Genomic DNA, 22,251 nt, shown 5'->3' with positions numbered 1-22,251 from the left:
CTCCCACACATCGACACACACACACTACACACAAAACATGTAGTGTCCTGTATAACTCAACAGGAGGCAGTTAGTTGTTTCTAAAATGATCTTTCTTATTCATAACATTCCTATTTGTCTCCCTGTTTCATGTTCTGTTTGATTTGAGGCGCTCTGGGTGCAGAAGTGCCATTTATCATTCTCTTTGCAAACATATTCTGCTCTCTGATAGAGTAGTGCTCCCTCTAGTGGAGATTTTATGCAAGGCATTTTTTTTGCAGTCCAAAGATTTAGTCAAACTGTTTCTTCAGTTTTTTTTTTCTTCATAAAATCCTTAATGAAATGCTTTAATGAAACTCAAAACAAAAGACTATGCTCAAATGATCCTGATTCTAACTGCTGAGTCTGCACTTTTCTGGCTTTTACATCACTGCTGCAATTTAAACGTCATACATTTTTAAAGAAGTGGTGTGTTGCCTTGCATAATTTGGAACTGTTATGCAGTACATTGTGCAAGGGGGGGAATCACCGGCAGAAAAAAATAATAAATTGTGCAAACTCCTGTAAAGTGCACATAAATTAACAATCCACTGTTTTAAAGCTGTGCTTCAAAGAAAGTCTATTTCTGCTTTTCAGGTGTAACGCAGCAAGTTAAGCTTGGAGGACTTCGAGGAGGACTGGAAGACAGACGGCAGAGGGTTTGAAACTGTGACAGGATGGCTCTGATTGATAAACACAAAGTGAAACGACAGCGACTAGACAGGATCTGTGAGGGTGAGTGGCAGAAAGTTTTTTTCTCATCTTTTGGTGCAAATTTCCTCCAATTTGTTCAACTTAAGGATTTTCATACCTTTGATTAATACAGATATCCTTCATTTTTTTTCCCTAATATTTACATTTTTGCAAAAAAAAAAAAACATCTAAAAAGGAAAGTAACTTAAGTTAATTGTTCAACTTAATTAAAATATTTAATTATCATGAACCAAATGTAATTTAAACACACAGATTTTTGTTCTTTTTTGGGGAATAGTGTATTTATATTTAAAGAAATTGTGTTTTTTTCTGTCAAAATCTGATATTTTAGTGCTCTTGACATACTTAACTGTTTAGACATGTGTTGTCTAAGCAGAAAAAAGGACTGTATTTGTCTCCATCATCACAGTTTCCTCAAGATTTAAACATTTTCATCCTGCTGGTAAAAAAAAGTGGAGTGAAATACTGGTGGGATTGCCTGCACAAGTGTGTTTGTTGAGATTTCAGACTTCATCTTTGAAGAACGTCACGCCGAGAAGCGGCAGAGCGGCCCTGCTTGAAGGCCAAATGAGACTTGTGTTCAGTGTTACCAGATTGCTACAGAAATGAGGAAGGAAGTTTGGGATAAAGTGTGGCAGTCCCTGGAGCCCTTTTGATTGATCATAGTGGGTTGTAGAACAGATTTTTTTTTTGCTTTTTGCTTTTGCACATTTATAAATGTGCATCTAATTTAAATAGAGATTTACACAAAGTAAGCCTTTACCTTTGTTTGTCCTCCTTTGAGCTCCTGAATGTCTGGGGTTTTAGTCTCTATGTGTGCCCACACTTCCTGTGACTGTCACTAATGCTTGCCTACACTGTGACCTCTAGGTCCTAAATGAGCGATGTAAACATCTTTATGCAGCCTCAAATGCTACCGCCTCGTATTTACCATCTCACACTTTAGTTTATGCTTTTTCAATGTTAACCAAATGCTTTCAGAGCAAGGTTGTCTTTATTATTTTAGAGGTCTTTATTAGGAACTTCCATGCAGGTCTGATCTAACTACTTGATTTTGTGTACAATGTTCTTACCAAATTAATGTTTAATTCCTTACATATTCTGTAAATATGACACAAATTTTCTTGTGCAAACAAAAAATTAATAATTTTAATAGTTAATAGTATCCAAACTAATATTTTTTGCAAAAAATCTGTCTAATTTAACCTTTAAATTAGTTTTCTCCATATCTGAACACTCTCATTTGCTACCCTTCAGAGGTTTTCTGCCCCCCGCCCCCATGTTCTAGCTCCGCCCCTGCTTTTCCTGCAAAACGTGTTTTGTTCCTTAGTAAAGTAAAGGGTAACCAATCACTAAATCAGCTTTTTTGGGCTGTTAACCTCATTAAATGGGGCTTTAAAAGTGCTGCATGTTGATTGTTGTCAATTTTTTGACAAATTAAAATAAACTTGTTTAATTCATGAAAACATAGTTTAAAATCATCTGTGTGCTGCCCCTTACTGGTTGAAATGAGGTATTGCAGTTAGCTGGTGTAAGTCCCATAAGTTTCATGTCATCATGCTCTGCAGCTCCCGCCCATCTTTGATTCTGTAACGGTCAATCGTTAGCTTTAGCATGGCTCGTAGCTGGTGTGTTGCCTTCAGTTGTCAAAAATCTACTGGCTAACACAACTTTTCAGTGGACTTGGATGTTAGGGAACATCAAGTTAGGGGGCATCAACCACAAAAATCGGGCTAGCTCCCACATTTTTTAACCAATTTTTTCAAAACATGGCTCAAATTAAAGCTAAAAATGATTAATGTTGTGGTATATTAAAATTCTTATTATCTCTACAAACTAAGCTGTATTTAGTGCAAGAACTGCCCCTTCTACAGCTACATAAAGCTAACCTGTTAATCATATTCCAAAACCACAGCTCCACCACTCAGTCCGGCTCCACTAGCCCCGCCCCCTTCTTGACTTTTTCTAAAATCTGGACTGAGAATGGAGTCGGCCTCCAACTACCCTGTTTGGTTACCCTTTATTGATTTAAACCTTTTTTGCTACAGAGTATCAAATTGTTTTATTGCATTTTGTTCATTTTTGAGAAACATTTTTTTTTTTTTAAACACACAAAAAGTGTTTTACTGATTCCTAAGTGCAGGGGTGATGCTGCTGTTTCCATCCTCGGAATGAGAGCCACATGTGCCACTTTAGAACCCACAGTCCCTCCTATGGAAACCCAACAATCTGTTTGTTCATTTACTTACATGCAAAAAACTAACTTAAAGCAGCTGGAAATGCAAGTATTTTGTCTCTTTTTTGTTGTTGTTGTTCTCCACAGCTTCTTTCAAACATGCGTAGAAGAGTGTGAATCACAGTAGGGAACTTAAAAGATCAGAGGGCACTGAATCATTCCACGGCATTAAAATCTATTCGACCATGTAAAAAGGGTATTTCAGACCCAGAGGCTTGTGGCGTTCTGCACTATAATGTCACAGCCACCCACTATTATCTGTAAAATCGCCAGCGTTGCAACCAAGGCTTAAAAAGAAAGAAAACAGCTTATGCCATGTGTACGGGGAGGGAAAAAAACAAGAACCTCATGGAGTGATTGTGTTGCCGTCATGGGTTGCACTTGGCTGGACCTCAAGACCGCCGTCTCTAATTTCCATTTATCTTCCGGGGAGAACTGTGTCAGTCCAATACTTGTTGCAGAGCAGAGCTCATTGATTAGATCTTTTCCCCGTCGTGATGAGTGGCCAAGTGGGCCCTGCCTGTGGCCTAAATAGCATCTGAAACAACTAAGAAGGAATGTTGTTTGTTCCCATCGAAAAGGGTTGCAGTGCAGAGAGATTTTCCTGAAACGGAGTGGGTTTTTGCACTAACATCAATTTAACAGCCAATAGTGTTAAAATAAAGCCATTTAAAGTCATAGAGAAAAACGGAAGAGAATGCATTGAAACAGCAGTTTTTCAGTGATTATCTTGGGGTTTTCCAGAGGAAATTCTTTTAAATTGTTGGATGTATTGTGATTAGTTTAGTTAGCTGAGGACAACAGAAAGTTGTGCAAATGCAGCATTTATTTATGTTCCTTTAGTCCTTTTTTTCCCATTACCTACAAATAGTAAATTTTATTTTCTTCAGACACAAAATGTAATTTTATCTTAAGGAAAACTACAGTAATACTTCTTAAAAAGTAAGTTTTAGCTTCTCCATGAGATTTCATGAGATCAGTTCAACCCTATTAAGAATTTTTTGCCAATAAAAACTTAATTTGTTTATTAATTACCCACAAGACTGCAGTTACTTAGCTAATGAGTCCATCATTTTCGGTTGTGATGGTACCTTCCTTAATGCGCGGTACGCGGTGCGAATGGTCCTTCTGTCGCTGGTTTGATCGTATGCCAAGAGGAGTGCGGCTGCAATAAGGGAACTGTAACAAACATCTGTTGTGAGCATCAGTTCCCGCACTTCCTACCCCCCCACTCTTTTTCCTTACTCTCCGCTCGTCTGCGTCTCCTTCTGTCCGCTCCATCTGTGTGCCCAGCATGCATTAGATCAGACGGCGGTTGAGAAGATGCTGCCTCTGCCGTTTGGCTAGGACTGAGCGGAGCAGAGATTGAGACGTGACGCTGCTGCAGTTGTGAAGTAGGTCGCAGAGGCGTTTGCAGGTTGTGAATCTGTGCTTGGACGCTAACACCACAAGGTGGGGTAGTGGAATTTGTCCTGATGAATTCAAGCGTTGAAGTTAAATATAGTGTGTGCATGATTTCCTGTTGGTCCTTTTTTGTGACACATAAAAATGCAATTTTATACTTTTACATTTATGAGATGAAGGAGGAAAACTGACTTCTACAAGGTTAAGGTAGATAGGATCTTCTTTCCATTTTTTTTTAAATCTCCAGGTTTTTTCATCCCTAATCTCTGGGATCCAGCTCTGAAGTCAGAGTGGTGCCTGGGTCCGACTCCCCCTCCCTTGGATTTCTTAGCTGGCCTTCAGGCATGTTCCATTCTCCTCATCAAAACCCACAAGCCCTTTATAGGCCTTGGGGAGCAGCATAAGTGGAACACAGACGATTAAAAAAAAGTATTATTTTTGGAAGGAAAAACCTGGTAAATGTTCTATTATTATCATTTCAGACATTTATTCTTTTTTTCTTAGTTGCATTTATTTGAGCTGGTACATAGCTTAGTTTTTTTCAAATTAGAAATTAGCTCTTGGAAAACTACAGAGCCCTGAACATGACATGGAAAAAAAATTAAAATTGCTCCCTTATATTTGCTTTTGATAACAAATTATTATTCTGTGCACACAGGATGCTAACTTGTTTTTTGCAAAATACTAACTTGTGTGCACAAAATTCTAATTTGTGTGAACAGAATGCTAATTTGTGTGCATAAAATGCTAATTTGTGTGCAAAAAATGCTAATGTATTTGCACCAAATGCTAACTTGTGTGCAAAATATACTACCCTTTGTGCACAAGAAACTAACTTGTGTGCTCAAGATACTAACTTGTGGGCACAAGATAATAGTTTTTGTGCACAAGATGCTTATTTGAGGGAACAAAATACTCATTTCTGTGCATCAAATGCTAACTTGTGCACACAAGATACTAACTTTTGCACAAAAACTGATAATTTTAGGGAACAGGATACTAATTTGTACACAAAGTGCAAATTTGTTTACACCAATCGCAAACTTGTGCACACAAAATGTTAATTTTAGAGAACAAGAGACTAATTTGTGCAAACAGCGCTAACTTGTTTACACCAAATGCGAAACTGTTCCACACAATACTGATTTTTGCACACAAGATGCCCATTTGAGTGAACAAGATATTAATTTATGCACAAAAAATTCTAATTTGTGTGCACCAAATGGTAATTTATTTGCACCAAGTGCTAATTTGTGCACAGAAAATGCTAATTTGTTTGCACCAACTGCTAACTTGTGCACAAAAGATTCTCATGTTTGCAGACAAGAAACTAACTTGTGTGCACAAAATGCAAATTTTAGGAAACAAGCTACAAATTTGTGCACACAAAACGCCAATTTGTTTGCACCAACTGCTAACGTGTGTGCACAAAACATGCTTGTTGGCATAAGAAACTACTTTGTATGGACAAGACGCCAAATTGTGCACACAAAATACTAACAAAATACTAGTTTGAGGGAATTTTTTTTCAATTTCATGTTCAGGGTCAGTAGAAAACATATCTCTGAAGTTGTTTTAATGGCGTCTGGCTACTTTGGATTGTGGGAATCTGTATGCTGGTGAAAACTAATAGCTGATATAAGGGAAAATCTGCAGGCTTTGCAGGCTGCTGCTTTTGTCCGTTCACTTCTGTCATATTTTCTATTTAGCAAAATACATTCTTCAGGTCAAGATCTTTCAGAATTCCAATGTGCACAATTGCCATTTAATTCAGCTCAAGCTCATTGATTTGCATTTACAGTCCGTTTGGGCTGTGTGGAGAGACAACTAATCCCTTTTGGAACCACACACATACATCAATTATGCTCATATATGTGTTTTTATTTTCATTTCATGCCACAAGATTTTTTCTTTTCAGCTCCCTTTCACTGCCTCCTGCTACATCCTCATGCATAAGTCATTGTGTTTAACATTCAAATGCTGTCTTTGGTACGCGATGTGCAACACTATGGGAGGCGGTTGCTTTTATTTATGTTTAGGGGCAATTTTATCTTTGAATAACATGCTTTTGTTTATTTTTAATTCATTTATGCATGCCAGACCAAGGCCAAAGATCTAGCTAGGGATTCCATGTGGATATAGAAGGTGAAAAACAAACACTGCTCCTGCTGCAGCCTCTTAATGGTAGACCGGAATGAGAAGGCTGTAGAGTAAATAGGTAGGTTGTGGCTGAAATTCTGATTTCAGATTTTAAATTCCGTCAGTTGAATGTGGACCGTGTAGTTAACTCTTTTGTTGGTTAACTACAACCTTTTGTGTTGCATTAGAGAAGGATGATGACTGATTGTCGGGTGTTTGCTGAGTGTTCGAATAATGTGCGACAAGATTCTATTTTTTTTTTTTTCAACTGTAAATATTCAGTCAAGAAATTCCTGAGCTGCATCTTTACCTGAGGTTTAAGTACTTGTGCTTTCCATGAGTCTTAGACATTTTTTTATTTACTGCAGTCGTCAAGTGCAACTCAGTTTACAGTCTTTAGGCTGCTGCGGGGATGGTATTATATTTGCTCTAAAATCCCCAGCTTAATTCCTAAATCCCTCTGTAACAGTGAAGCTGGTACTGTGTGCACATTCTGGAAACTATGGCAAACGAAGGAACATCGACATTTAAATGTCATACTTCACTCTTAAGGCACGCAATATCGCAGTATTGACTTTGTTGCCCGGATCAGATCAGCAAACCCTGAGAACACACCTGGCTCTTCCTCAATGTTTGAGGCAGACTTTATGAAGATATATTTGTGATGTACTTTAGGTCTCTGGAGATCCTGGCTAGATGAGATAATGAAAGGAATCCAAGGGGTGTGTGGGGGAGGAGGCTGCATGTTTGACTTTGATATGGATGTAAAATCCATGTGTGGATGGAAAAGTCAGCCAGCGACCCTTTCTCCTAACCTTAAGCTGCTTTTGTAAAGTTTCAGTCCGACCATTAATCCCACCATGCTATCTGCAGCCATCATTTCAGTGAGGAGTATGTAAAAGAAATATGCTATGATTGACAGAACAAAGACGAGTATTTGAGTGGTATCTGAGAGACAGTAAACTCCACCTGCATCAATTAAAATTCCACTGAAACGATGGTTTGAACGGCTCTGATTAATATGTCAGAGACTTCATTTTAAATTACTGTGACAGTGTAATCTTGTGACGGCTCACTAATAGTCCTTTGACCTTTTTGAGAAGTCTTCCTGTCAGCTGCCATACTGGACTGAACTCACCTGCTCTTTTGCTGCCTTTCAAACCGATGAAGTGTTCGGATCTTGAATGATCCGTCTACGGTAGCTTTAAAATTCCATCCATCTTCTATATGACGAGTTAGGAGTGACAATGTGTAGGCCTAGGTGGCCACTGACTGATGCCAACTTTTTGAGAAAAATTATCCGGTCGCCTTAGAATTGTAACTTTTCTTAAAATCTCTGCGACCATCACTCTGTGTCTAAAAATGCGACTGCCGCCTTCCGATTACAAATGCCGTGGCCACCTGGCAAATTTGCTGAAAAACTTGCATTTAAGTTAACATTTAAAGCGCTTTATAGTCACAGGTCCCATTTGGCCATGCAAGGACTAGCCAGACTACCAAGAGCAATGAAGTGTTTAGTGTCCTCCTCAAGGACACTTTGATACACCTCTACCCCATAGGAAAGTCGTATCCCTTAAAAAAGCTTGTTTTATAAAAAATGGCATCCAAACATGGAGATTCCAGAAAGCTTCCTTTTTATTTCATCTATAAATTTCTGCAACAATATTAGAAAAGGTGGCTCAGCCCTTGAGCTCTGTCCTAAAACAAACTGTTTTAAGTATTGTATTGTCGAAGCTGTGTAGTATTTCTATACCTCATATTGTAAATCATGGTAAAAGTTCCTATCTATTCAAGGTTTTTTTTAACTTTATATTCAGATTTGTTCACATCAATGAAGGTTTTTAAAAAGCTTTGGATTGTGACGGTCATAAGCACAGACATTGAACTTAGCACTTCAAATTAAGTATGTATTTTCTTTTTCATTTTCCTGCTTTTCTACAAAGCACGTCTGCTATGTCAATAAGCCTGTTGAAATGCATTTAAAGAGCTGTAATGAATGCCACTTTGGCAAACGAGTACATTTTTAATACCTGAATGATGATATGGTTAAAGAACCACTCCATTATAAATTGTGTTTTAGGTGTTTTTAATACGTTCCTGTGTCGTTTTTCTGATGTTAGAGGATATATATTGAGAAAATTAAACTAAAAATTGCTTTTTTGAGTACTTCTTTACCCAAATCATTGTGAATCTGGTGCAGACAAAAAGATGCTGTTGGATAAAGAGCTTTCTTGTGGTGTAGAAATACAATGGGCGGGCCAAAAACTCCCTACTCTACTCATTCCCATGGACACATCGGGATGTTTTCATGCCAGAGGGTGTTGATGGTGTTTGCTTCATATTCAAATATGGATAAATGTGAATTTAGCCCCAATTTCATCAAAATAATAAAAAACCCAAACAGCTTCTTTGGTTCTGTCTGGACAAATCAAGAGTAGAGCCATTGGAGCATTTTGTTGGGCTCATTAACATCATTATTGTAACATGAAAGAACACAGATGAAAGGAAGGTGACAAGCTTTATTATTTATTTATGAAAGGGTTTCTTAGACCAAAAAAAATGGATTATTGATATATTTGGACTTTCCAAATTACCTTCCAACTTCTTTTGTGAAATCGCTGTTTATCTTTCAGTGAATATTTCTACAAAATATCAACTTAAAATAAAGGGAAAAGCAGGGCATTTCCTAAGCGTGTTGGGTTTATCTGCTATTATAAAAAGGAACCCTCTCATCCTGTAAGCACATTTAGGTGCACACACATTCTTACAGGAGTCCTTTCGTGTTGTACTTTTTGAGACCAAAGGGTCAAATCCAGATTACAGTCTCTCTGAGCATAGAAGATCAGAAGAGATTTGTACAAAGGGGGTGTAAAAGACTTTTGCAGACATTAGGAGACAAATATATGTAATAATATTGTGTGTTTATTAAAATAGGGGCTCTTTCTTTGACAGTTGGGATATGTTCCAGTCTCCTTAATATCTTGAACACGCGTGGAGTTACTGAAGTGAATGAGCAGTACCCTAAAGGCAACAATATTACATTGTTTTGTAACTGGTGCCCTTGATGCATTTACACTTTTCCGTTGTTAATAGTGATAACTGAGTGGTTAATCAAGTACAATGTGCATGTAAAAAGTTCTCTGCAAACCTCCTGCTTTGCAATTTTTTGTTGTGCAATAGTTATGCAAAAACTGTCTGACTGGTCCTAAATGGAGGAGAGTGAGGCAGTGAGGTTGAGCACCACAGAGTCATCAAGGACATTTCAGAGTGAGTTGGGCAGCAGTTGCGTGGTTGCTCTGCTTCAAGCATGGGGCCTGGGGGATTAGTGTCCAATCAGAGTGGATTTGATGTTTACTGAGAGCACATGGGACTTAGTTGAGAGGACCGTATTTCATTTGTTTTTAATGAAGCCGCACGGCTTCATTGGCCGCCCCTCCCCGCGCTACCTAACTGGCAGATGTAAAACCTGTTGACGGCAGCACATCAGCTACAGCATCCAGGTAGGTGTCTCCGAAGGAGGGGGTCGAAAGTTTTTGGAAGGGAATCAAAACCACTGGGATCATCAGCCTCATCAGCACAATCACCAGATTCGGTGCTATCTGGTTCAAGCGACGTCACAGAGGGAAGTGGAATTAAACAGGCTTTATTTAGATGTAATCCCTCATAGCAATCGACAGAGCGAGTAAAATGTCCCACGGAGAGATAAACCATGCTGGATTAGTACAAGCCCCTGCCCATTCCGGCTTTTTTTTTTTTCTCTTCTCTTTCACCAAACAAATGTTTGGTGGCTATCTCAAACCTGCATCCTGTTATCGGTTCTTCAGTGGAATAGGGAACCAACCTCTACTATCGTGTGGTTTTGTATTATGTGGATCATCCTGTGTGTGGTTTCCTCTTTCCACTAGCACAACAAGCCAGCATGACCAGTGATTAATTATTCAAGAGCTTCCAGCTTAAGAGGGAGTCACCTTATAGCTCGGACTTACAATATTACAACCTGGTAGCAGGTGAAACAGTGTGGGTTTTTTGCTCTTGTCCTGCTTTTTCCTTCTCGTGGTGCAATATTTTGATATTACACAAGGAGACTTAACTTTGTCAGAAAATTCTACAATCCTTTTTTTTCTCAAGTTTTTTTGAGTTAGGATTTTCCACAATTTTTTTCTTTTTGTGCCAATGCTTGTCACTAACAAACAGCTGAGTCTTGGAAGATCCCACAGTTGGGACACATTAGGAGGGAATGAGGGTCAGTGGGAAAGGCATTGCGACGGAGTGTACGAGCAGCAAGCAAGATCAGTAGGGCGACGGAACTCCCTGTCATACGGAGAGGGAGGAGGGTGGTACGAAGCTCCACCAGGGGTGCGTCCCCCTGACCTGGATTTGAAACGTGCGCCGTACTCCTACCAGGACACTCCCTACGGGCAAATTTACACAGAGCGACACGATCCAAGAGGGCTAAGAAAGAGCTCCGTCCCTGATCTAAACCACTACGAACGAGCGCCCATGGCTCATCGTGGATCTATCCCACATCAGGATTATTATTCTCATGACCCAGCCATGACTCCTCGGCCACCTGAGGGCTTCTACCGGTCAGAGCACCATCCTCCACCACCTCACCCGCTGAGCAGGTCAGGCTCCCACTTTGGAATGCCACCTGGGGCTCGGGCTGTGTGGGATCAAGGTCAACAGGGAAGGGCACCACCTCAAGCCCCTCCATCGCCTCTACCTCCTCCCCCTCCTCCAACTGCTCATGAGTTGAATCGAGCTTACAGGGAACCTGGTCCTACAGCTGTTACTAAAATTATACAAGATGGCCAACAGCGCTTAACATCCCGGGACCCACCTCCAGCTCAGTACGGGATGGAACATGTGTCTCCTCGGTATGCAAGCGAGCCTCCATCTTTGACAGGTCAGTCAGTCTATACGGATGTTGATGGCTGTCAACTGGATCCGCAGCAGCAGGCTGCTACTTGTTTAGTAGTCGATCCTGCCAATCAAGGTTTGTTTATGAGGCAAGAGACGGCTTCGCCTTATACGGTCCACCAGCAACTGCAACAGCAACATTTACAGCAACAGCAGCTTCAACAGCAACCACTGCCGCAACAACTGCAACAGCAGCAACTTCAACAGCAACAGTTGCAACAGCTACAGCACCAACAACTTCAACAGCAGCAGTTGCAACAGCAACAACTGCAGCAGCAGCAGCAGCAGCTTCAACAGCAACAGTTTCAGCAACAGCAGCTTCAGCAGCAACAGCTTCAACAACAGCAACAACTGCAGCATCAACAGTTGCCTCCACAAATTCAACAACTTCAGCAACAGCAACTTCAGCAGCAGCAGCAGCTTCAACAAGATCAACTGCAGCATGTGCAGCAGCAACAGGCTCTTCCACCTCCACCCACCATCCCAGCATCTGATCCAAATCTTGCAATGGTTTCTCCAATTCCTCCTCCACCGGCTGCACCTGTTCCAGTACAGACTACTGCGGTGCTGACAGCTTCACCTGCACCTGTACCGGCTGCCCCAACTCCAGCTCCTGCTCCCCCGGCTACTCCACTCCCTGCTCCTTTACCTGCTCCCTCCCCTGCTGCTCCTCAGTCACCTTTACCTGTGGACCCCAAAAAGTCGGTTGATCCCGAATTTCTTTCTTTGTTGCGAAATGAGGGCCTTTCGGAGAGCACTATTTCGTCACTCATTCAACAAGGGTTTGACTCTACTAGCATGCTAGCTGTTATGGAGGACAACGATGTTCGCACTGTTGCACCCAACCTTGGCCAGGCTCGTGTATTGTCTCGATTTATACACAACTACAAGCGACCCATCGAAGCTACTCCGATTGCCTCTCGACCTCAGACACCCATGCGAGGCCGCTCCAATAGTTTTAGCTATCGCTCAGATGTTTATCACCAGCAGCCCCACCATTTGTCACATTCTTCCCAGGCTCTAACTATGGATCCACAACTGATGCCTCCACAGACCCCAGGGCCCATGCAAAGTATCACCCCAAGGATGGGAGAAGTAATAGGAAGGAGGCCCAGTAGTGCCCCCTCTCAAAACCTCTTGGAGACCTCTGGGGCTTACCCAGGTCAACCACCTCGCTCACCGGGGCCATATGCAGGAGCCATTATGCCAGTTCAGTCAAGGCCCATGTCGGCCTACACCTCAGGGGTTGGAATGCCTGGGGTGCCTATACAGGCTATGCAGGTTATGCCTCAACACCTAACCGGATCAATGCCCGTATTACCAGGATCCATGCATTCTATGTCAGGTATGCCACATCAAATGCCAGTATCTATGCCAGCTTTACAGCAGCCACCACAACAGGTTCCAAAAGCCTATTCTACCAATTACACAGTGCCCATGGAGCTAATGAAGAGGGATAGGAATATACTACCACTGTCACCCATGCATAGCCCTCACCCCAGTCCTCAACTTATACGTAAAGGTGGGGTGCCAACATCAGACAATGCTCTTGTCCCTGTGGGAGTACCTGTGCAAGGCCAAGGAACCTTGGTTGTTAACCAGAAGCTTACTCGACGTACTGGTCCACCGGTCATCGTGTCCACAATGGCCTCTCCTGACACAAGTAAATCCTTTTCCATTTCATTTAACTCTTATATTTTAACAAATTCTTCATTATATGAGTAAACTGATGCTTACTTACCAACTCATTTAATACAACAGGAAGTGATATTTAAAATGCGCACAGTGAAGAGGATTTGGGGGATGGGAGACAGCTCTGAGCTTAATTTTTTATGTGAGTTGATCCTGTTGTTCCATGTTACAATTTATTAATTTGAATTCACTAGTAAACATTTCAAATTATTATTTGTTTAACTAGAAAAGTCTTTTCACTGTGCAGTGATGTAAATAGTGTTCAAACAAGAGATTTGTTTCTAGAACTGGATTTTAGTAGTCTGTGAAATTGTGTTTGTCACCGACTTCTTGTACATAGGGCGGCTTTTCTCTTCATGTGCCTACTGTCTGCTGAGCCTAAGGCTTTTTTTTTGGCAAAATTATTAAGCCAAATGATTGCACTTGAAGCCCTGCTTGTGGCTCTTCAACCATGTATCATTGGAACAACTGCCTCTCTTGATGAAGTCCTTTCTTCTGTGGGCTCCACCATTTCTCCACAGCCCCCCAAGCCTCTTTTGTGCTAAACACAGACATCTTCTTTCATTATGATAATAGGAGTGGCCTCAAAAGCTTTCAAACCACTCAACTCAACTTCCTTTAGTCCTGTGACTGCGAAGGTGTATCACTGATGTGCACAAAAACACATTCTGACTGCTTTTTGCAGTTTGGCTGTATTTTTTATTTATTTATTGAGACTACAGCTAATTTACATTTGAAGTCATACATTTATATACACGAGTTGTATTGAATATCATATTTCTAAGCACTTTTACCATTAATTAGAAGTTTAAACTCAAGAGCTGTACTACTAATTATTTTCTTTTTCAAAATTGTTGATAGATTATAAAAATTGGATTTCCGATATTTGGGGCAATAACAATTGATATCCCCATCCAAAGCAGCTCACCAGAGGCTGACTAGCATCATCACTGGACAGATAAAATTGAATTACCTTCCTGATGGCTGACTTGTCATTGTGTCATTTTCTCTGTGCAGGTTGTAATGAAAAGAGAGAGGGAGGTTTAATCCTTTAGATCCTCTATTTCAATGGCTGCACTAATCCATAGATAGTCTCATTTTGCTCTGACCTGCCTCAACTACTATACAAAGCCTGCAGGTTTAAACTGAATTGAAATATCTTGGGTAAACTTGGAACAAACGGTTTAGGCCGATGATTGTCAAGTATGAGACTTTCAATCTGAAGAGAGTATAGACTTTTGAGATTCACGATTTTTTTAGCTAATAAAACAGGAAGTTGGTAGTGGCACACAAGTATTTGTGTCTTTCTGATGCATCGTTTTAAGCCTACATGCAGTTAGCTGAATGGACCTTATTTGCATGGAGCTGACATTTGTTGCGTTGGTAATTTCATCTCTTAATGGACATGTCCACAAAGCTGCTCTGAAAGCATATTCCTAAATTGTACGTTGCCAGGCAACATGGATTTTTTTTGGTAATCGTAAACAGATTTGCTTCCATTAAAAGCATCTGCACATTAAAAAAAATCTGCAGCTCTACCCACTTTTTTTCTTCTTTTCATTTGTAATTTCTAAGATAATCTCAAGTAAATGTGATGAGCATGTTTGCATCTAGGATTTGTATTTGATAAAATTAAAATTAAGGTCAAATTGGTGGGGTTTTATTCAAGTTTTCAAACGTGATGTTCTTTTTTTTTTGTGCGTCATCATATTACCTGACATAATACACATCTCAAATAATTCATCAGGTGTAGCCCTGTGTTGTGTTCACCACCTGAACAAAATCCACTTTGAATTAGCCCACGTGTAAACACAGATGGCTGCCCCCACCCGCCTCAGTGAATGAACCCAGCCTAATGCCCTTGAGGAAATCTAACTGACTAGCTCGGACTACCCTTCCCCCGCCTCCAGCACAACATGACACTTTGGGACAGGTCAGTTTAACGTTGGCAGAGGCTGACATTGTCAGTTTTGAAGATTTTACCCGATTGAAGTGTATATGATGCTAAAAGGAGTAGAAGTAAAATATGAAAAATTTTAAGCTATCTAGATTTTAGTGATTAAACATATCACACACACACCAAAAAAGTTTTTCTTGCATGACTTGATCTGATCTCACATTGCTCATTTGCGATGCTATACTTTTGCCCAAAGGGATCTTCACTTTTCTGTCCTTTCCTGCAGAGGATGTGGTGACTCGTCTCTTTGGGCTAAGCCGATGTGAATTCAGAGCAATTGAGCCCTGCGTGACACAGAATAGCTGCAATCTTGTGCGGCGTTTTGGCGTGGTGTGATGGTGGGGGAGGGACGTGACATGTTAGTTCTAGAGATGGCAGATTATGTATTTACAGGGTCGGACTCAAAGCCACTGGCAGTTGAACTGAGTGAGGGGATTAAAGAGGGAGAGAGAGAGAGATGCGGCCTCGCCAGCTGAGAGATGATGACTGTTGGCCACATGGTCGAGATGGCGAAAGGGCGTTGACAGCTGTCAGTCAAATTTAGTTACCATGGAGACAGAGTAAGCTGGCAAATCTCACAAGTACGTTTAGGGTCAAACAAATGGTCAGCCCATTTCTCTAATGCTAGGAACTTAGGAAGAATTATCTACATTGTATTGCATGTTTTTTCAAAATTTCCACCTTAAGGTATTAAAATATGGAAATTACTTTTTTTTTTCTAAAGAGTATTAGATAATGTTTGCACAAACAACCAGAAGACAATGTCAGGGCAAATTTTCACCACTAGAGAATGATTCTTTTGGTTAAACCAGTTCTATTTCATTTACATAGAAGTTAGATAAATGTAACATTTTATAAATCAATATCATTTTTGTTGTTATTAATTAAAAATATATATATTTTTAAGACAAAGATTAAATGCCAGCTTTCTTCGATCAGGCGAACTATTGTATTATTGGATTATAAGACGCACCGTCAATCAATGGTCTATTATCAAGCTTTTGTCATATATTAGGAAAATTAAGCAAGACAAACTAGATGGAGATAAATCTGTCAGCCTAATAACTGCGTTCACAGTAATACTAGAACTTGCTTGCAACATGCTACATGTTAGCTGCTGTTAGCCACAATAGCGTATTTACAGTACCTGTAACTCTCCAATCTTATTTGCAACCGATAAAAAAAACAGACTGATACCACTAAAACAAACATTATAGAGACTATGCTAACTCCCAGCCTCCTTAGTAAAGTGTAAAAAATAAATAAATAAACAGTACGACACAACTACACGTTAGCTTGTTCACAATAACACCCAATTTTGTTTGCAACTCAAAAAGAGCAGACTGATAGCCCTAAAACAAACATTACTGTCAAACATTACTGTGAGTATGCTAACTCCTAACCTTCTTAGTAACATGTAAAAAAACAAACAAAAAAAAACAGCACAACACAACTACATGTTAGCATATTCACAATAACACCCAATTTTGTTTGCAACACGAAAATACCAGACTAACTCCTAGCCTTCTTAGTAACATGTAGAAAAAAAAAAAACAGTATGACACAACTACACGTTAGCCGTGTTAGCATATTCACATAACACCCAATTTTGTTTGCAACTCATTAAGACCAGACTGATAGCGCTAAGTGAAATGATACTGTGACTAAATTAACTCCTAACCTTTTTAGTTACACATTTAAAATAAACAGTACGACACAGCTGGAAATTTGAGAATTTGAGAACACCCAATTTTGTTAGCAACACAAGAAGACCATACTTATGCAGCTAAAACAAACATTAAAATTATCTCCAAATTCCTTCAGTACTCACTACATAGTGCACTGTTTGGTAGTACTGTAGTACTGTCTGACGTCTGAAGCTACAATTCTAAAATCAAATACCCTAGAGATTTCCCAGAACTATCTGTAAAAAAAACAGTGAGCATCGATGGTCTCTAGATCAAGGAATATAGACCATAGTGTATAGCGTTTGAACATTTTTCGCTGGAAAAAAATGCATTTAAATGTATTTATAAACAAAGCAACAATGTTTTCATCATCAGAGCACTCTGGATTCATAATGCTTAATGCTTGGATTGTTTTCATTTTGTGTAAATGATATTATCACATATGCTGTTTAAAGAAAAAAAGTAGTATCTGAATTGCTTTTCAAATCCAATGCGCTGGATAGTCCAGCTCTATATAGTTTTTTTAGTAGTTAAGGAGCACGGAGGGAATAGTCCAAGACTATGCTGACTCCCAACCTTTTTAGTTACACGTAAAAAAGAAAGAATAAAAAAAAAAAACACAGTTCGACACCGCTACATGTTAGCCGCATTAGCGCATACACAATAATACCTAATTTGTTTGCAACACAAAACAACCAGATCGATAGCGCTAAAACAAACATTACTGTGACCATGTTAACTCCCAGCCTTCTTGGTAACACAAAAAAAGCAATACAACACAGCTAAATGGCTTTTAAATGGACCTTATTGTGGGGAAAGTGAAACCAGTGCACATGGGATGCGCGCAAACTAATCTCAGAGAAGCTAAACACTTGCTCCAACTTGAACACGTGTAAACATATTCATCCGGTAAAGCCAAATAGGAATTCAAATATTTTTGCTTATTAGTTCCTGACTGGTCTACTAAGAGGAGCTGCTGCAGGATCTGGAGAGACACAAATCTCCCGACAGCTTGAAAATCGCAACCACTTTGTTAGGAGAATAAGAGTTTCCTAGAACCTCCTGAAATAAGTGCTTTAGAAGAGATTTAAAGTGTGTTTCTGCTCTGACTAATATAAAAGTCTGTGCAGTTTCCACCTGGTTGACACACGAAAATGGAGCTTACAGAGGATTTCAAAAGAAATTGTATCCTGAAAGGGAAAGTCTGACCTTTCTGGCTTCTTTTTTCCTGCGCTCCAGCAGTTCAGAGAGGTGTGCAGTGATTAACAGTTGTTTGTTGTTGGGAGCAGAGGCAAATGAAGGACAGGCAGAGGAGGTCAGACATTTGCAGCTCAAAGAACAGATGAAGACGGGAAGGAAAGAGAAAAAAACGGGAAGCCTGAAGCTCCCCACCTTTTATTTCTGCATCAAAAAGCCTGTTAAATTCTCTTCAGTCTCTTTCATCTTTCATTTTCTCTGCTGGTTCTTTTTCTTCCCCCTCTCCAATTTTTTCGCCCGCATTTTTAATCCCCCACCATTCCTCTCCTCCTGAACAACGAGGTAGTCATCTTAAATTATTCATTTTGAGAAAATGAAATCTTCATGGGTGTTAAGCCCGAGTAATGCAGAACTGACCGCGTTCGTGTGCGCCAACAAGTCTAACCAAGCCTTGCGTCACTTGACACTTTGTTCGGCCGTGTTGCAACAAAAGAGATGTGTTTAGAGGTGCAGACCCATCTCATTTGCACCCAAGAACAATATCAACTATTTCTCATGAGGCGTGTCAGGCATGTTCAGGATCATGGGGAGCTGCGTGTTTCAGTGTCTGCTACAGATCAGAGGATGCCTGTTTTCACTCTATAAAAAGTCATGTGGAAGATTTCTTTATCTGAGAACTTAAGTTATTTTTTTACCTATAATCTGAGTTATTATATATTAGTTTTATATTAGTATCCATTTGTGTTGGATTCTGTCTAATTAATTAAACCGAATATGTTAGTGGTATTAAATGTCTAAAAATAACAAGATGTTGAAGGAAAAAAAAAATTCCATCACAAAAGTAAACCATTTTTTTCTTTTGAAGTCCATAAGATCCAAGTCCTTTCCCCCCACAGTGTTAAAATGCAAAGCATCTTAATCTTTCAGCCCCCTGCTTTAGTAATAATACTCACATCAGTTAGACTTAGAGTCTGTTCATATGGCAACTGTTACCTACAGTCAATTCTAAAGTCAAAGAGGAATGGCTGTTTTACCTTCACAGAGCTCACCAGTTGATGGGATTTGTAAATCCGAGTCGGATTTAATTTAGAACCTGCTGAACTTTTTTTTTTTTTTTCCTAAAGCAAACAAATAGTATAAAAGAAAGAATAGATTTACTCTAACTGATGAGTTAAAATGCATTAGCTTGTTTTGTAAATGTCATCTTCTGAGATAAGTACCTGTCACATCCCAGCAGTCTAATTTTAGGTCTCTATTTCTGCAATGTTGCTGACATTAAAGATAAAAAGCAAAAAAATATCTCTTTTCGGTGCTTAACAAATCAATTCATTTTAAGACTTTTTAAAGTGGAAACTGCACAATCAGATTGAGCAAGTGTATGTCATTGATAGTTGAATTACTTTTTATTATTTTGAAACTAAGAAGAGACTAACAATGAAGAAAAACCTTTCACTTGGCTTATAATAAGCCTGATGTAATATAATAAAACTATAAATAATAAATCTGTCTTAAATTTAACACAATACTCTTTAAACATGCAGACCTACTGGTCTGCAACAATGCAGATGCAACAACAACAACAAACAGTTTGATTTAAAAACGAGAATCGTTGCATCCCGAATGCTGTTGATACAGTATGTCTCAATATGAAACGTCTCAGTTGGACTTTAAGGGTGTATTTATACTGGACACATTTGGTTCTCTTAAAGTGAACCGGAGTTCGTTTCCCCCTGATTATCCAGAACAAACTTTCTGTCTGAAAACAGTCAAGCAGACTCTGGTTTGGGAACTAGAGTTCAGTTCTAGTTCAGGAACCGCTCTCGGACACATCTGCCGAGTCTCGATTCATTTCCAATCAGACAGAGTAAGAAAAACCACGGACGAACATGCCAGCACTTGGAAAATACATAACATCAGTTTTATAACTTTAAAAGTCATGCTGTGACAGAAAGTCATTACTTACATCTAGATATAAACTTGTGTGCTGCGCCTCACCTCCATGGCACAGTGCAACGCGGTGGAGGTATACAAAGCACCACTACCTCTCCAAATGTCCCTACAATTGGAGGGGTAGGAAAAAAATTCGGATTTGGTCTACCTCTCGTTGTTTTGCCCAACCCTTGTAATACTTGGTCAATGACTGAAGAGATCATTTGTCACGTGGTTTTGTTTACAAGCTTTTGTTTGAAACAAAAATGTCCGGTTGAAAGGCAGAATACTGACCAAGGTTCAGGACTCGGTCCGGACCAAATTAAGAGGACTCGGTCCGGACCAACAGACTTTTCCAGTCTGAATACACACTAAAAACACATAAGCAAATAACAGCATTAAAAAAATCTATGTAAGCACACATGCTGGTAATCAATACATCAGTTTTTAATGGTTTTACTTCGCTTTTATCAATAAAATGTTTTATAATTTCACAGCAATGCATGACTTTCCATTCTTTTATTTTTTAACATTTAACTTTATAACTTTTCTTTTTTCTTTGTAATAGATTGTTACCCACCCAACAAATATTTCTGTGAAAAATCTTGTAAGGATTTTTTTTTTCTCAATTGCACTTAATGGGGCGTCTAAGTGACAGAGTCAGTTGTGCTAACTTTAAACCGCACTGCGAGGGTGAGACGACAAAAACACGCCGTCAGATTGTTGGCGAGAGTCGGCGGGTGAGAGGGAGGGAGAAGGCAGAAGGGGAGGGGAAAGGGCTGGTACTCTTAAAGGGCTGAGAAGCCAAAATCACAAATAAAACAGAAAAGCAAAGAGGGGATGGAGGAAGGGAAGGAGGGAGGGGAGGAAAAACAGAGCGAAGGAAAATATGTTGCGCGGAGGGAAAGGTTGGAGGGAATGGAGGAGAGAGTCGAGCGTGTGCCAGGAGCGCCGCACCTCTCGCTGTGACCGGGGCTTTTCTCTCCTCTCTTGTTATTTGCCTCCCTTTTTTTTCTCTTTTCCCTCCACGTAGCTGTGGCACAGGATCGCTTTCTCTGTTTTTTTTTTTTTTTCCATTTTTCTCCCCCACCCCTTCATCTCCCTCTCTCTGTCTCTATGACTTCCAACAAAAGGCTGACAGAGTGAGCCTGACGTCTGAATGAGTAGCCCAAACCGGCTGTGAAAGGAAAAGAAGAAGCGGGGAAAGAAGGGAGCGGGAGAAGAGGAGAAAAAAAGGCGCAAGTGATCCGGCTGAAGAGGAGGACAAGTGCCGATCGGAGGCTTTATTTTTTACTCCCTCTGGAGATTAAAGGAGTTGAAGGTACCATTTTCCCTGCGCAGGCGAGGTGGGGGGAGTGACCATCGTCACTCTCCTGTCCTTCCCCTCACCCACTGCCCTCTTGTGCCACCATCCATTTTATTTTCCACTCAGGAGTTCCAGGCGTCTGAGAAATGGAACTTCTCGGGGTGAGGTAACGGAGGAGGACAGATTTGGAAACGAGACGGAGGAGGAAGACAGAACGAGGGGAGGGAGGCTGGAGGAGGAGAGGATAACCCCAGGGCTTACAGTGCGAGAATACACCAACGCCCACTTCCTCTTCTGTGTTTTTTTTTTGTTTTTTTTTTTTTTTTAAATCAGGTCTGTGACCTCTGCATTTCCTCTGCCATGTGCAGCACCTGATTCAAACAATGTGGAGACAGCATTTCCCAGGCAAGGATGCATTTTTCACGCCATGCATGTGCTCATAATAATAATAAATATATATATCTGCTGTATGTACGACGGAGTTGGAAGAGGAAAGGGGGGGACTTTAGGGCTAACGAGCCTCTTATGTTTTTGCAATGAAGTGTGTCATGAAAGCAGCATGCGTGTGCACGAGGGCAGGCGCCCCGCGCGGGGGGTTCCGCGTTTGCAGCCGCAGAGCTCCGCGCAGGAGCAGCAGAGATCAGGTGGGCTGTCATTTGTGGAGTCAGAGGTCGCTGGGGGGGGATTGGAGTGACAGGTTTACTATTTTCTTACAAAAACATGTTGAAAACAAGCACAAAATGCCACATTTTTCCGTACTTTTTAAGAGTAAAAAGTCCTAGGAAATTCTAATTTTAGCCTCTGAAAAGTCTGACTTTGAAGTAAAGTAAATGTGCCATGAACTGCTCATCAGTATGGACATCTGCCTTTGTCTTCCCTCTTTTGAGGATGCACGCCTGTCGTCTTTGTTACTTTGCTGTCAGTTAGAAATCTCACCATCTGTGGCATCTTTGTGCCCACATATGTTATCCTCTTTTTCTTTTCCTACACTTCTACATGTGATTATCCCCTGCCTTCCTGTCTTTACCCCCTTTTTTCACCTTTAACCCCC

The 22,251-nt window shown here is 40.2% G+C and overlaps 1 protein-coding gene across 7 annotated transcripts in view; it reads left to right on the top strand.

Annotated features, from left to right (window-relative positions):
* Positions 1-22,251, top strand: part of ctbp2a (C-terminal binding protein 2a) — a 71,879-nt gene that overhangs the window by 28,256 nt on the left and 21,372 nt on the right. For 5 of the 7 annotated variants that reach the window (XM_036215555.1, XM_036215551.1, XM_036215550.1 and 2 more), the window contains one exon: positions 616-753. In XM_036215555.1, coding sequence (XP_036071448.1) covers positions 696-753 — 58 coding nt within the window. In that variant the 5' untranslated portion in view covers positions 616-695. Of the gene's footprint in view, positions 1-615; positions 754-20,245; positions 21,606-22,251 lie in introns of those variants that run through there. The other 2 variants (XM_036215554.1, XM_036215553.1) reach the window with 2 other exon arrangements.

The sequence above is a fragment of the Oryzias melastigma genome, linkage group LG15 (genome assembly GCF_002922805.2).
Source record: "Oryzias melastigma strain HK-1 linkage group LG15, ASM292280v2, whole genome shotgun sequence".
Lineage (NCBI taxonomy): Eukaryota > Metazoa > Chordata > Actinopteri > Beloniformes > Adrianichthyidae > Oryzias > Oryzias melastigma.
Note: the sequence above shows the minus strand (reverse complement) of the source record. Positions and strands in the feature narration are given on the sequence as shown.